At 46.8% G+C, this 17,020-nt stretch overlaps 1 protein-coding gene across 1 annotated transcript; it reads left to right on the forward strand.

The window, feature by feature from the left end:
• Window positions 1-54: 54 nt before the first annotated feature.
• On the forward strand, window positions 55-11,861 carry hibadha (3-hydroxyisobutyrate dehydrogenase a). Its single transcript, XM_085900174.1, has 8 exons — window positions 55-223; window positions 1,130-1,290; window positions 1,432-1,541; window positions 1,632-1,753; window positions 7,630-7,763; window positions 7,964-8,040; window positions 10,558-10,714; window positions 11,128-11,861. The coding sequence occupies exons 1-8, from the start codon at window positions 160-162 to the stop codon at window positions 11,284-11,286; spliced, it is 984 nt and encodes a 327-aa protein (XP_085756300.1). The 5' UTR covers window positions 55-159; the 3' UTR covers window positions 11,287-11,861.
• The last annotated feature ends 5,159 nt before the right edge of the window (window positions 11,862-17,020 follow it).

Genomic DNA, 17,020 nt, shown 5'->3' on the forward strand with positions numbered 1-17,020 from the left:
AAAAACAAAGGATATCCCGCCTTGGCTCATTTCTATTGGCTAACGTGACAATCCTCTAACTATAATTGGTTGATTTAGCTGTCAATCATTTGAGAAGCCTGAACACCGGTGTGTCAGCTGTCACTGTATGCAGACTGTTGAGGTCAAGAGGAGAAAAGCATGGCAGCTTTGTTGAGAGGTTGTCGAATTATTTTGCAAAAACGGAATGTCAGCCCAACCTTTGGTAACGTATCAGCCCATATTTTTTTCCCCCCCCGTCTCAATATTTCCGTGTGTTCGCTCAAAGAGAATGCTCACTCACCTGACTTCTGCAGTATGTTAGCCAATGCTAGCTGTGTTAGCAGGTTGAAGTTGATCACCTGCTCTGTGCATCCGACATGCAATAAATGTAACATTAAATGATATCATCTACATGCGATTTCAATTGTTAATGCTAGTAGCTAGTAATAATATGCAAGGTCTTATAATAGCATCTTTTCATCAACAGCTGGATTTTTCCATTCTTGCAAAACCAAAAATGATATTTGAATAGTACTTCCCTAAAATGCACGGTTCATTTTCTAATCAAGCCTATATAAGACAACAAAATGAACCAATACTTGGCACAATTTTTTATTTGCAGCAATCACTGTTTTTTGTTTTGTTTTTTCTATCAGAACTGTATCATTTGTAACCCTTGCTGCCTAATTAATGCCAATGTGATAAAGATTCTTTACCATGGTTTGGCAGATTTAAGGGAGTCTTAACATTTGCACTTAATCGTAAAACCTTATTGTTGTCTAGTTGGTGCACTGCCAGTGTTTAGTATTGTTAACCTGCCAGGACTTTGGCTGAGCCTGAACTGTTTAACAGCCTGGCCACAATTCCCAAAAGCTGTCTGCAAGTCACCTGCAGAGTGATGACGTGACACATTCTGCACAATATTTCCATTGAAATATTTTTATGATGAATTTTCATCTGATTCTCATTCCACATGCTGTGTTTTATTTATCACCAGTTTTGCAACAGGCTGAATCACACTTAGCGTTTTATCACTAAGCTTGTCACAACTTTATTACCGCCTGCTACTGTACTCCTCCCTGGACTCAACAAAATCAGATCTTTCTCCATTTGTTCCCTCTCAATTCAGCATCAATGCGGTCTATGGCCTCAAAAACACCCATTGGGTTTATTGGTTTGGGAAACATGGGGAGTCCCATGGCCAAGAACCTGCTGAAAAATGGCTACCCCATTATTGCTACTGATGTCTTTCCCGAGTCCTGCAAGGAACTGCGGGATCTGGGTGCCCAGGTAACACACAACCTCTAAATGGATCTTCAACTTCATGATTTGTTAAGGTCATAATTTGGTGGCTCTGTGATGAAATGCTGCAATTCACTAAAAGCTGTTCTAAATCAACTTTATTCATCAATGTTTATTTTTTTTTAATAGGTTGTGGACTCCCCTGCAGAAGTTGCTGAGAAAGCAGATCGCATTTTCACCATGCTCCCATCCAGTCCAAATGTCATCGAAGTTTACACGGGCCCCAATGGCATTCTTAAGTACGTTTGCGGCCTTGATTTGAGTGCGAGGATAAATAACCTTTGAAGTGTTCGGTAACACTAGGAAAAATCTGTGTGGTTTCTCATTAGGAAGGTAAAGAAGGGAACACTTTTGATTGACTCTTCCACCATCGACCCAGCCGTCTCGAAAGAGATGGCGTTAGCCGCCGAGAAGATGGGCGCCGTGTTCATGGATGCACCCGTGTCGGGAGGTAAAATATAAGTTTGTTTGTAGTTACCCTTTCTTTTTAGAGCATCAAACAGGATAGAAAATGTCATCAATTTTCAAGTCATTGCCACTTTGGCTCATTCCCAGTTGAACTTTGGATATTAAAGAGCCCGGCTTTATTTCTCGCTTAACAAGCTGCTCTACTGTTAAACATAAATGAATAAAAGTAAAGAAGAATCCAATTGCAGCAAACGCAGTGATAATCCTGTGACCCCATTGCCAAGTTCCTGACCCGTTCTTTGTCAATTTAAACCTTGGGACCTTTTGGGTTAATACCACAACATGGGTTGTAATTACTGAGCCAGTCAGGTGGCAGCCATCTCAAGCTTTTACTGCTGCATTTGACCAAGAGGTTTTGGAGGCAAGATTGAACTTTTAAGTCCTCATTATGTCGCTGCTGTCTGCTCGTGATGGCTTCTTGACAGAGCACAGGATCCCCAGTCGCTCTTAATGGGCCCAGCCTTGCTGGAGAAGTCCCGCGTCAGAGCTTTTTTTCATGTTGATGGAGCAGTAATGGCGGGTATCCCCTGTTAGTGCCTTTCAAGTCAGATAAAGAGTCATAAAGAGGGGAAAAGCTTCCCTCACATGGAGTAGAAGAGGAGATAAGACGAGAAGGAGTAAAACTGTCCGTCACGTCGGGGCTGGTTTGGACTCGCGGGCAAATTTGGATTCTGACGCACCAGTCTGCCATTCGGGACCGGTAGCTGACTTTCGATTGCGCAACGGCAAATTAATCACCACACACTCTGCTGCCCTTACAAACAGAGACTGGGCCCATGGCATGTTTACCAGCTGGCGTCTGCAGCGAGCGAGTGGAGATCAGAGCTTTAAGCCAGATACTCTCCCTTAACACACTCGCTGTTTACAGTGTGTGTGTGTGTGTGTGTGTGTGTGTGTGTGTGTGTGTGTGTGTGTGTGTGTGTGTGTGTGTGTGTGTGTGTGTGTGTGTGTGTGTGTGTGTGTGTGTGTGTGTGTGTGTGTGTGTGTGTGTGTGTGTGTGTGTGTGTGTGTGTGTGTGTGTGTGTGTGTGTGTGTGTGTGTGTGTGTGTGTGTGTGTGTGTGTGTGTGTGTGTGTGTGTGTGTGTGTGTGTGTGTGTGTGTGTGTGTGTGTGTGTGTGTGTGTGTGTGTGTGTGTGTGTGTGTGTGTGTGTGTGTGTGTGTGTGTGTGTGTGTGTGTGTGTGTGTGTGTGTGTGTGTGTGTGTGTGTGTGTGTGTGTGTGTGTGTGTGTGTGTGTGTGTGTGTGTGTGTGTGTGTGTGTACTCCGTGAAGGTTGTGCTTCTCCTCCTGTCTCCCAAAAAAGCCTATTTTACTAGCTTGAGATGACCAATGATTGACCCTCGACTATGACTCGCTATGCCAAACATCTTCTTCTTGTTAGCATACTATTTAGCAATTAGCAAAGGAATCCGGTATCACATTCACGGGGGGAAAAAAAAAAATCAGTGGCCCGTGTGGTGATTGTGTTCATGCGCAGCCGAAATAAGATGATTCACGTTTGTTTCTCAAATGGGAAATTATCAATGTAAAGGATAATGAATGAATATGCTCTGCTCCTACCAGGAGATGGCACCCTACCCAAATAGCAATAAAAACTGGGCTCTGTGTCAAATTGGCCTTCTTCTCAGGTTGAAACGTTTCACAACAAGCACAGCACTGCTGTGAGTGACACGCTTGTGATTCTTGTCTAATCTTCGACATTAGGGCAGCTAATCAAAGGAGAGGTGGAACTGTGGTCAAAATCATAAAGAGACTTTGGACAGTACTTTGTGATCCAGCAAAAATTCACGAATGTGACGCTGAAGTTTGGTGTGCCCTCCCTCACACAGCTGCCTGTTAGTAAAATGCAGAGCAGGTCCACAACAAAACAAAGTCTGATGTCACAAAAGTAGGGTGTTGGCACACAACATGCAAAAATAGACGAGTGGCAGGGTTGTTAGCAGTAATGACCCAGAATGCCTGCCTTGCGTTGCTTGGTGTCTACATATTTGCCCGTGGTGGTGGTGTGCCACATTGCTAACGCATGACGCCTTTAAAAAGGACCCCAAAAAACTTTCATTGTGTTTTTTTTCCCCAGCAGTGGGAAAGAAGGCTGCAAATGAAAGTGGGGCTGATGCCGCTCATTTGTGAGGTCTTAAAGTCTTCGACTAACAGCACATTTTTCAAACCGAGGCTGGCACCGGTTGTGTCAAAATTTTTGGGTACATTTAGAAACGGCAGAATTTGTTCTCCAGAGACACAAACGAACGGTATCAAACTATCGCCAGTCAAATAAACTGAACATTTGATTGATTGATTTTTGTATATATAATTTTATAGAATGGGAAATGCTATTTCTCATTGCATTTGAAAAATGAGCTGCTCAGTGATCATAAAAGTACCAGGAGATCATCACTCAGGCCAGGTTAATCCAGTTTGAGAACGGGATTAATGAGACGATGAGTCCCGGAGCCCGAAGGCCGGTTAGCGGGAAGGGGGCGGCGTCGCAGTCTGTCATTTTGATGGCTAACCAGTACTAGCGAGACAGCGGCCCAAAGACTAGATTAGCATAACAAGCCTCCCATTGACGGGTTGTAGTGACACACTCGGGGGTAGCATCGACGCAAGGGGGGTTGCTGATGGGAAGGCGTCACTGGAGTTCGTGCTCCAGATGGAGGTAGACCCAGCAGCTGTGGACTGGCTCTCACTGCCCCGATGTCATCTGTTGTGTACGTTTGTGCGTGCCCATGTGTGTTTGCGTGCACCCGGACAAAGAGTCAGCTGGTGAACGAGTCATATTAAGCAACTCTGTCCGTCAAACGTAACTCCGGTGTCACTCACGGAATTAGCATGGTGTCATTTGAAGGACAGTTGCGATCACCGTCATGAAAACGTTTGTGTATCGGGTGCCTGCAGCCTAATTGCGCGCCATTATTAGCTGGCACTTTTTTTCCCCCTAAATGAGCCTCATCGGGCCAGAGAAAGGATTGATTGTGGATTTCTCCTTCGCACTCCGTTGTCTTGTCACCTACCATTGACCAGCTTCTCCCTCGCGGAATTGAACGCTTACTGATGGTGATGATGGTAATGATGTCGATGATTATTAAAGTGGTGGTCAATAGGGCTTTGCAAACTTAGCCCCTTCAAGCTATAAGATCTCTAAAATAGCCTCTGCTCGTGTATGATTCGGTTCTCATGGTTTTGCAGGAATGAAGTGGAGCTGATAAAGAGTTTCTTGTGAACACGAATGAAGTTGGCAGATAAAGAGCAACTTTTTTTTATGCGTCTGCGTGATTTGGGCCAGTACGGTTTCACTGAATTTACTCTATCCGTTATGGTTTTAATGGCGCCTCGTCGGGTTTTTAATTTGTTTGAGAAAGAAATCTTCCCGTGGGTGTAATTATAATGGCCGACCACATGTTGTTGGCCTCGAAACATTCTAACCCCCGCTGGCTTCAACTGCAGGCAGTCGACTCCCATTGATAGACTCCAAACTTAGCTGGGAAAACTTGGTTGCAAATAAGGTTGCATTTGTTTCCAGCAAGGAAAAATTAAGTTGTGGCGTGAAATGTGGTGCTGTGAAAGTTGCAAGCTGTCTGTGAGATGATTCATTGTTTTTGTTTTGAGTTGTGAGCAAACGTTTCTGTCCAATGGAAGTCCGTTCATTAGCTTAATGCTAACACACAATGGAAAACACCTTAACCGGGCTAGCGTAGACGTTGGATCTTTTCAATGTAAGAACATCGCCGCTTCAAAAAGGAACTTTTAGTGTAAAATGTTAATAAGGACATGTGGATTGCATTGGTTGTTTGTTTTGTTTGGTGTCATGAAAATAGCGCTTCCTTACAAACCGACTTAACCAACGTTGCTTCTCTGATGTCGCTTTACCTCCGCGACGTTTCAGCCCTCTGACGTTAATGTTTAATGACGTGCTGCGAAGCATCTGCCCTAATAATGTTTGATGGACTGCTTGTTAACTTTTGCTGCGGGAGCGGCTCGGATGAAGGCGAGACTCGTGCGTATGTGGCGCGGGCCGCATGTGAGCACGTCGCAGCGCCTGCCCATCTGTCATACAGCAGCACCACACAGCCAATTTCCATTAAACTCTCAAGATATATGCACCTTTTCCACTCGCCGTGATTCTTCTGTGTGCAAAAAAAAAAAAAATTGCTGCCACTTTGGATTCCAGGCGAGCAGAGCTAATATTGGATAGATAGCATCAACTTATGATGGACATGGTCAGATGATATCGCGAGAAAGGACACAAAAGTATTTCAGATCCCCTGAATAGAATAAGTGGAGCAAAATGAATGAATGAGTGAGTGGCATTACAGTAGATCCCCCCCCCCCACACACACACACACAGGCGTGCACATCTTGTCTCCCCCTAGGGGGCGTTGTGTAGTTGTGCACTGCTAACGATCCACGACTGTCACTCCCGCTGGGATGGATGAGCCGGTGCACCCAGCGCTCAAGAAGCCTCATTAGGATTCCTCTTGAATCCGTCTCTGACAGAACTGGCTCGAGAACGGGACGTCCCTCTGCACACGCCGACCGATGCATATGTGCATAATCTACGCCGTGAGAGTGTATCGTCCCGCATGGACGTCGTGTAAAGACAATGACATCACGCACGCACACACACACGGATGAACTTTAGTGTATGCACGTTGGACTGAGTCACCGATACTCCGACACACACACACACATGCATGCGCGTTACGATAATGATTATTTTTTTTTCCCTGTGGTGGGGATCTTCCATCATTCCGGCATGACCACTGCTTATAGAAATCCTCTACACATCATAAGAGCTTATTAGGGTGATTAGTTAATTTGAGGGAAGGAATGTTGGGAGGTAAGAGGAGGAAGATCGTTATTCTCCACTGGTGTCTCCTCTTCTCTCTCTTGCTTTCCCTTTGGTGAGTCGTATTGATCAGCACATCAAGTGTGTTATCAATAATTGCCTCTTTAGTTGTCCACAAAGCGTGATCTTTGCTAATTAAGCAGCAGTTGTCGCACTGCCCTTTCCAAGTGTACGCGCTTACTCTGCTGCTGGAAACAAATCGACTTCAAGGCTTGTTCTCATCCTCTCCCTGATACCATGTGATTTTTTTTTTCTCTCTTGACCTCATTTTCATATTATGTGACTTATCCTTTAGTTTAGTTTTGCCAATCCCTATTTAATTATTAACACTGCCATTATTAGGTGTTCAGTATTAAAAGACCTTTCATTCCAGTTTCACGACCCCCCGAAGAGATTTCTGTCTACTTCCCTTTTGGAAAGCTAATAGTGCAAACGTGCATGATTCAGCTAGCTCCTTTTTTTTTTTTTTTACCAGTAATCTGTTGTGTGTTTATAGAAGCATTTAAGAGGTGACGCTAGCCTGCTCTGAAAAGAAGTTATTTTTCCCCATTAAGGACTCTGCAGAGGCGGGAGGGGACGTCGGGGTGGGGGCTGTTTTTGCCTCCCACAACATGGCACGCTCCTTAAGCCATCAGGCATGGGGAGGGATGCCTAATTGAACATGATAAAGTGTAAAGTTAATTACCCCTCACGCATGTCACTGATAGCCCCAAGAGGCGGGGCAGCCTCAGGCACAGCTGCTGTCTTGTATGCGTAAGAGAAAGGGCGGCAGGACAAAAGGCAAGAAATCCCACGAGGGTTGTGCAGTGGATGATTGCAACAATCGGCTTTTAAAGATGCGTCTGTCCCTCTGGTGCTGCGGCTACTTAACACGCCGGTCCCGCCGTGGCTGGAACACGAGCGCAAAGTGCAACGCCGACCTTTTGAGAAAACAGTCAAGTGGCCGATGTAGTAAGCATATGTTTGGCACATGATAAGTTGATCATCTCGGTTAACTCTCGTATGATGTGTTCAGGTGTCGGGGCTGCCAGCCTGGCTAAGCTGACCTTCATGGTGGGTGGCGCGAAGGAGGAGTACAACGCCGCGCAGGAACTGCTCACCTGCATGGGAGCCAATGTTATCTACTGCGGACAAGTTGGCACCGGACAGGTAAAAATAAAAACACTGCCAGTGGCGTGCAAAAGGGGTGGCCAAGGGGCACGGCTGGCCAAGGGGCATGGCCACCCCAGGGGCATGGCCACCCCAGGCGTCCACTTAAGTATCAACAAGTTTCTGTTTGCAAGTCGTTCAGCCAAGGCGCCACTGTGATCTATTTTTTTGTCAATTAACATTTCCTAATCCTCCGAAAGGCGGCAAAGATCTGCAACAACATGCTGCTAGCCATCGGCATGATCGGAACGGCCGAGACCATGAACCTCGGCATCAGGTATGCTCATTCCAAACCTTCTGAGTCGACAGTATACCCGTGCTAGTATTTACTGCTTCTCTCCGGATTTTGAAACGTTGAGTGCAAAAGAGGTCAGCGTGGCCCTCAAGGATCTGTTAAAGAGATGGATGGAGGGATGAAGGAGGTGGAGTCCCCGCCTCTGATTTATATCTGCTGATTGAGCTCTCACCAAGATCCTGTCGGTGGACACCACTTAAATCAGATGATATTATAATATAAGGCTACTTCCTCAGCTCAAAGTGTTAATATTCTTTTTTTTTGATGACTTTTGACGACTTAAATGCCACCGTGAACCTAGTTTGGACGCAATGAGCGTGCGCACGGGCCGAGTGCAGCTGTGCCGTTTGTGACTGATTTATCATGGCTGAGACAGAAGAGGAAAATTGGCATGAGGCCTCGCGCATAAATCCCCCCTCGCTCGCCCACTGAAATATGGACGGCATTAAAAGAGCAACATGGATTTACACATGGCAGCATTGCACAAACACACCTTGCCGCATTATATGCCGACACGCTCAAGCCTGTGACTTTTACCAAATGACTATGCAGATTATGACAATGTCCAAAAAGTCTATTTTTTTTAACGTTGGACCCAAGTTAATACACACACACACACACACACGTACTGTGACATTCCAAAATGTTATCGCGCAAGACTTGGCTAATAAAGCCGGCCTTTCTAAAAACAAGTATGTCGTCTTACCTGTCCATATGGGGACGAGCACACAATTTATTTTCTCGAACACATACACACTTCTTTTCATGAAGCTAATTTGTTGATCTCAGATGGAGGCTCGGCCCGTCTCCACCCGAGCGTGACGTTCTCGGAGTGCAAGGAAACGCAGCACACACACACACACACACGCATGTCTTTTTCCTTCCTCGTCCCTATTTGTGTTGGCTCCTTATTTTATTCTGTCCTTTTAATCCCTTCTACTCTCCTTTGCCTCATTTGTGCCTGCTGTAATTTCTGCATGCAGTCAAGCAGTCAGTGAAGGGGGGGGGGGGGCAAGTGGGGGGTTGGTTCAGACTGCACAGAAAGAATAGCAAAAGTGGCCCAACTGTGATTTTTTTTTTTCCCCAATTATGAAACATGAAAGCAGAGGATTTATAGCTTGCGTACACACTTGGACTCATGCAGGTGATTTGAAAAGGTCGACAGCAGACTGCCATTTTTAGCAAAGAGGAATTAAATCTTCCTCTCATTGCCGCCCGAGTGAATTGATTAGCGCTTATAAACGTGCTTGTTGCCTCTATAAATGAAACCGTTAAAGCTCGCGTTTGCGCTCATTACCTCTTTAGTGTAATAACAAACAGGAGTCGGGCTCTGTTGTGGCGTGGCACGAGGATGAGGAGCTAATTGCAGTGCTGCAAATCAACTGCACCCGCTAGCGCTTAAACACGTTGGCATCTCCGTCGTCACGTATTTTTCATCGGCGGTAGCAACACGTTTGTGACAATCTTGTTAAAGCGTGACATGTCGCTTCGGCCACGCAAATTACCGCAGGGAGACCCGACACTTCCGTAGCGCCGGCTAACAACCGTTTGAGCGGTAACGGTGCCACGGGAGCGGGAGATTCATTGATTTATCGTTAACAGAGGACAACAGCTCGCCGTCAGCGACCCGCTCGTCGGGACAAATGATCCGTACGCTCGGACGCGCTTTATTGTGCTCCCGTCCCGTAACCTTTTCAGCTGCTGACCCAGAACACAAGGAGGGGCCGCCATGTATTTGGGGGAGGGGAAGGGGGGGGGGGGGGGGGTGATGTCAAACATATGTCCCTCTCGAGTCCTCAGACGGGACGCGTCAGCGCAGGAAGATGAGGAGGAGCGTGGCTGGAAAAGCCATCAGAGCTCGGCTGATGCGGCATTTCCAAAAGCGAGGCGAGGAGGCCGAGACGTGGAGAGCGTGTCAATGCGAGCCGTCCTTAATTACTTAGTAGACGGCTAGTAAAAAGCTAGCCGTGGCTGGGCTGTAAGAAGCGACGAGGCTTTAACGGTCACGTTGAGAGCAGAGCCCACTTACGACGGCCAGCTCGACGTGGCCGGTTACACGAGCGACAGACGCTGCGGTTACACCCTCTCCGCCGTCACGCTCGGCACGGCGTCACGCTCGGCGCCAACTCGCATGCATAATGCTGCTGCTCGTGGGAGGGAGGGAGGGTGGGAGGTAAGAAGAGTGACAGTGAGCTTTATAGCTCCCCAGTGCGACTTAAACCACTTCACCTCCTCCTCTTCCACTTTTTGCTTCATGAAAGAGGATTGATAAAGGATGGACGTGGCGCTAAACATCAATAGTGCATTAGGCGGCATTACAAAGCCTTCAGCCATTAACGCTGAGGAATGGCGGCAGCCGGCCGCAAGGTTCAATGGGGGTCATCTGCTGCCCCGCACCCATTTGTCTCCATGTTTTACTTGCACCCCGCTCCATCGATTTTATGTATACCACAATCTCTTCTTTGGAAATATATATCCACTCCGTCTCGTCCCTTTTAGGCTGGGTTTGGACCCCAAACTTCTGGCCAAGATCCTCAACATGTCCTCGGGTCGCTGCTGGGCCAGTGACACATATAATCCCGTCCCCGGTGTCATGGAGGGAGTCCCTTCTGCCAACAACTATCAGGGAGGCTTTGGAACCACACTCATGGCCAAGGTAAACAGCGCTAGCTTCAAAATATACCTATTAAAATGAGCAGATCTTCTCCACACTGTCCCTTTAAACGTGTTTAAGGTGTGCGGCAGGGGTAGCGTTCTGCCTCGTGTGCGATTTATTGTGTTACATTTCATTTTACTGCCATTTTACTTGGTTTTACTACTCAGCTCATTGGCGAAGCTCTGGCTATATAGCCCGGGTACACCGCTATGGTGAGTCCACACGTATGAGCTCCGCTACCTCAATCACAGTCACCAGCTGACACATTTAGCGCTTTAACACGTCTGCTCGCTTGGTCCGTTTGATGGTCCGTATGCTCCTCGCTTTTGTGGTCCAGTTGTCGAGCTGCCATATCCATAAGATGTAGCATTCAATGCAGGAAAAGCTTATTCTTCTGTTGAAACGCTATCCAGGATCTGGGCTTGGCCCAAAACACAGCCACCAACACCAAGACGTCCATTCCTCTCGGTTCACTCGCTCACCAGATCTACAGAGTTATGGCATCCCGCGGCTACGCCAACAAGGACTTCTCATCCGTCTTCCAGTTCCTGCGGGAGGAGGAAGAACAGTGAGCGCACACACAACCTCACACTCAACCCCCAACAATCCTCAGGATAGTCGACATGGTTACAGTCCAGTTAGTACACAACATTTACCCTCATTGTCCTCAAATGTTGTGGGGTTTTTTTGGATACCAAAGTTACCAACAAATGCAGTTAGCATAATTTTCCTCAGGATGATCATAACAATTGTTGGTTTAGGTTGTGACTTCAAACTAGGCTTCATTCAGCGAATGGAGCTGATCCTTGTGAAATCTTTAGCTGTTACCTTTTGCACTTTGGGCACAATGCTCAGCTGTTTAATATTACGCAAACTACTTGAATTTATGCCACTGAAGTATTTTTTCCACCGTTTCAGTTGTGCACCGAAAATAGCGTTTCCCGTGGTCCGTTTTGAATTTTGAATTTAAGGCATGATCAAGAAAAGGTTAGTTCATGGCTGCTTTCAGCAAATGTACATAGTGTATATTTTGTTTTGTTGTGGCATTTAGAAAACCGTTGAAGACTTTTTGTCTGAAAAATTGTCTACAGTTTGTCTTTGCTCTGTGGACCTAAAAGGTTCATTAAAATGTCATCTGTGTACTTTCTTTTGGTGGTGTAATATTTCTTGCCCTTCGGTATGTTTACAAGGAACTCCTATTCTAAATTGGTGTTTTCTCACCTGTCTGTCTCTCTATTATTACAATGGAATGAGGGAGGAGGAAAAATGTGGTTTTGTTTGACTGAACTTTTGTTTTTGCTTTGTTGCGACTCTCCAAAGTAGACTGCGGCTATAGTCGACGGTTGCGTCATTGACTCATTGCATGGCTGTTCCCAATAATGGCTGACTGGTGAAAATCCCCTTCACTTAGAATTCTCAAATTGGACTTCATTAATGCTTGAAATAGTCTGCTCTACAAATAAGACAATAGCTTTGAGTCTAGAGATTCATTCGCCTCTTGTCTGGCCTGCTGAATTAGGCAGCTGATTCATATTGGGCCTGCTTAAATTTGCCTGTTTTATAGCCGGCGGTTTGCTCATTAAAGGGCAGATGAAAGCAGGCCGTAAAGGCGTCGCGGCGAGACTAACTCCAGCGCTGACGTCGGAAGGGGACGCGACCGAGACCCGAGCCGCAAGACCTCACCCGCAGAGACAGGCGCACCGCACTGTATTGTGTCGGCAATTGGGCAAAAATCCAGTCTGACGCGTCTTATTGTAAGGTATCGAGTACTCGTCGAGTCAGTTGATATCAGCCGCCGATACTTGGTGCAAAAAAATATATATGTATGACATCGTAAGTCCTCCTGGACAGTAGCTGGTGCTGTAATGTGGCTGTTTGACACTTTAGTGAATCATCAGCTTTGTTCACTCTTTTTATCCCTGAATTTAATTGTCTACTTGGTCAGCGGCCCCCTCCCCTAATTGCTGCCTCAGCTTTAAAAGCCCGCTGCCATGATAAATACCCAAAGTGACTTTCTTCATTATTTTCCCATGATTACTGTTGTTGGATCCTCTTTGCTGCTTAACGTCTTGTTCTTTAGAAGCAATCAGAGCAGCGGGGGATCATGCTGCATGGCCGAGGGTGGGGGTGGGGAGGGGGTTGTTAGCTCCTTATAGCATCCGAGTGATTCATGCCAAAAGCACCCAAAGTGACAAGTAGCTAAATTAGCTGCTGGAAACTCGCAGCTATAATAGCTTGCCCAGCAGCGCATAACAAGCCCCCTCACTGTAAAGTATTGTGGACTTGATATCTTTGCCACACCAGCGCCAATAATAATTTAGCTAGCCCGGGGGCCGTGGCGGCAGCATCTACACATCAGCGCCCAAACAAGTCTTGTTTGGTCGACAACAAGCCCACCTCCCTGAGTCATTGACTCCGCTTAGGTTCATTAGTGAAGATAATTTCACTGCAGGCAGGCAGAAGGCCAGCCCAGTGCCTAACATGTCACAATGACAGCTAATTATAGCATCACGTCTGTATTAGAATACATTTGCGCGCTAGTTGGCACACTACACGGACAAAAGGTTCAACGATATGAATACACATCAAGATGTCCGCCTTGCTTCAAGCTCACTTTGTACATCCCGGTGTATCAATAATGATGCAATCACAATAATTCCAACATTGCGCCGTATGCTAAAGTTGTTACACTTGCAACATTAGCACTTGCAACATTAGCGCCTACACGGTGTCACCTGTGAGTAACGACACCGCATGCACTCCATTCATCACACGCCGGTGCACGTGCTCAGTAGCTCTTCATTCTATTAATTACTCTCATTGGAAGAGTGATCATCTTCGCCGTCAGACTACCGGCGCCCCGGTATCCTAGGTGAGTAATCACGCTGTTACCTAACAGGGACCGGGCACCACAGATCTCACCTAACCCACCGAGGTGGGCCCTAAATACCCAGTGGGTGTTTTCGGCATCCCAGTAAAGCACATTCATCTCTGTCTGCCTCCGGGTGGTGCATGCAAATGCTACAGTTTGCCAATCTGTTATTGTAAAAGTTTGGGAGAAGAATGGAACATTACACGTGTCAATTGAGTACACCGTAAATCGCGACGGGCTCGTCAGCCCACCTAAATCCATTCTCTCGACTCGACATCGTTGCACCCGGCGTGAGGATTTATCGCTTTTATTGTCCAGAACGGAGCTTGTCTGCAATGGCCTCATCACGCTGCGTTTAAAGTTCTCTTCATGGCCAATTGGCCTGATACGCTATGCTTGTCTCGCACTAATTGAACAGAGATGGAACAAGGGAGAGCAAAAGAGAGGGGGAGAGGAATGACGAGGGAGGTGGGCGGGGGGGTGTAACATTCAAGGCCTCATTGATTAGGTGGTGAGCGGTGCAATGTTTCTCTCCTGACGCTTACAAGCATTAAAGCTACATAAACACCTATAATTGGTTCGTTTAGAGCAGTGTGGCACTCACAAACACACACGCGTGTTGCATGCATGTGAGGAATATAAGACGGGGGGGGGGGCAAAATGAAATGCTCATTAAAGCCAATGACTTGCGGAGCGGCAAGTGTGGGTGGATACGTGTCGTCTATATCTCGATGCCGTGCTAAGGCGGAATGCTAAAACCATCCTGGGAGACTTGAACGAGAAAATGGGAGGGACACCGCTGACTGTGACAAATTAGCTCTTGAATCCGTTGCAGCCAAGTGGCCGTGGGCACGGCACGGGGAGAGCCAGATCCGGCTGGCTGCCTCCAGTGATGGAACGTTATTATGCCGTTCTAATAAAAGACGACGCGACTCGGGGACTTTTGGGGCCGGGCGGCGTGGTCGGGTCTGCATATGAGCAGTGCATAAACAACGAAGACGCTTGGACGGTTATAAAAGAAAAATAAGATATCACGGACGCCAAATTTTAGTTTGGGGGAAATCAAACGACAGCAATCGTAACCATATGTCTCGCCGGCATGCTGCGACAGCCGTGATATTTTGCGTGTTACCTGTCCCGTAGCGCTACATCCATCACAGGCGGTGAGACCACCTGTCGGGCTCTAACCGGTTCCACGTCCCACCGGCGGCTAAATAAAACCCTCGCTGGAGACGGAATTATGGGATTCCTCGGTCATGGCTGTCACACACATGCACACAAATGCAGGTACATTTATTGAAGAGGAAGATCTCAACTCATCAGTACAGCACTAATATTAGTCATGGAAGACATTATGGCATATTATTGGATGGCAGCTGATTCCAGTTGCCACCACAAGGCCTGTGACTCCACCCCGTCAATCACGTCTCTCAGATAGCTCCATGATTGCAATCGACACTCCGATGATGGAAGTGAATAAAACTCCTGGTGACAAGCCCGCTTGTGAGTCATGGCCACGCATTAAAAGTGGAATCTGACACTCAGACGTTCTTTTTACTCAGCCGTGCTTTATGACGGGACGTGGACAGGCCCTTCCTCCATCAATCCCCGCTTTTGCTCGCGTACCTTTTTATGCTGGCGGCTGACATTCGAAGTAGCGGGCTTTCGGGAAAGCAATGCGATGACTTCTGGGTGTGCGCGGTTCATAAAAGAAATGAGCCCATTCTTTCATTTGAGCTAAGCACCCATTGGCACGACGTAGCCAGTGAAAGCAATGATGACCTCTTGGCAGGAGAACTTTCTTGAGAAGTATTTCTGCTCGTGCGTGCTCCTCCACCCGACTCTACTAACCGCTGCCTAAACAAGTCTTTACCCAATGTAAATTCATCCGGGTGTGTGACTCAGCCGCCATCTTAGATGTGGAATCCCGTCCTCATAAAGGCGGCGGTGTTTACAGATGGGCTGCAGCGGCTCACCTCTGATCCGCCTTCTGATAGAAGGAGAAGAGAAAGAGAAGGAGACATGGGAGCAGAGAGGCACGGAGACGCCAGGGGTTACATGATTGCAGGACAAACTCATAAAAGTTCCATTAACCCAGGAGAAGTTAAAGAGGCCCTGTTTTCATCCAGCAGACAGCCGTCACAAACAAAGCATCACCATAAACTGGATCCGCCTTCCTTTCCTCTTCATCTCTGGATCGGCTTGTTTTCCATCATTTTCCTCCCGACACAATTTCCATCAATTCGCTACGTATTGACACGTTGATGATTGGTATGCAGTCGTCTCCCCTTGAGAGTTTTAACAAGATTCCTCAGATGACCTAAACAGGACCTCACCACCACCAGTTTGGAATCTGCCTTCCTGTCCCGTGAGTCACAACCTGAAGACGCCACAGGTCGGAATACGTCAGCGTCAGTTTGTCTGTCTTGTTAAACTCGCAATCCGCTCGCAACCGCTCACTTGTTTTACATGAGATCAAAAAGTAAAATCATAGCACTAAATTTTGCTGATGTTTGCAAAAGGCTGGACTAATTTCAACATTGTTTGTCCCCGAAATGAAAGGCAAGTCTCCGCAGCGTGACTACGTAAACAGAATCATGTCCGGACATCGTAGGACACACACACACACACACACACACACTTGACCCTACCTCTACCTTGTCAATCACCTCCTTTTTATGGTTTTAGGGAGGTCTGCTCCTAGCCAAAGAGTGTGAGTGTGCTTTCAAATCATCCATTAGGCCACTAAGCACAGACTCTTAGTCCGTCTTGTGATGCCCTCGCTATCTGGTACCACTATCTCCCCCTGCTCTCTTTCCCATGGTGTAACCTTGCCTCCCTAATTTGCTTCACTCCAATACGCACGGACAACTCGGGACTTTGAGTTGTTTTTTTTATTTTGCCAATTTTTGGGGTTGTTTTGTACAAAACCAGCCAGACCACCCCACCTCAGCTCTCCAAGCCATTCAAATCCAATGTTCAAGAAACAAAAGCTAGCCCCTTCCTGCTATTAACACCTACACTATAGCATGTCCAGTCAAACTGTGGGAACCGGCTCCTTTTTGGACTCATGGAGGGCGGGAAAAAAAAACTGGAACAACTTTGCTGTGGCCTTCGGCCGCCATGGTAGCCGAGCAGTAAACGCAGCCAGCCTGCTGTAAAATAAAATGAAGTGCGCAGCGAATTGGGCACAGCCGTAGAGCCATTGGCTGCCGAGTGGGTTGTAAAATCATAACACGGCGTCGTAAAAAAAAAGTGCTTATTAAATCATTTTTAAACAATATTGCTTGTTGCAAGCCATCCCGCGAAACAAAAACAATTTGATGGGCAATCAAAATAAAATTAATGCATTGGATCAGTCACATAGGATTTAATAATTGCAGCAACTGCACTTAAATAAAGGTATCAGGAGGGGGCACTTGGTTTTTGCTCAA

The sequence above is a fragment of the Syngnathus leptorhynchus genome, chromosome 20, assembly GCF_054491065.1.
Source record: "Syngnathus leptorhynchus isolate UIUO chromosome 20, UIUO_Slep, whole genome shotgun sequence".
Lineage (NCBI taxonomy): Eukaryota > Metazoa > Chordata > Actinopteri > Syngnathiformes > Syngnathidae > Syngnathus > Syngnathus leptorhynchus.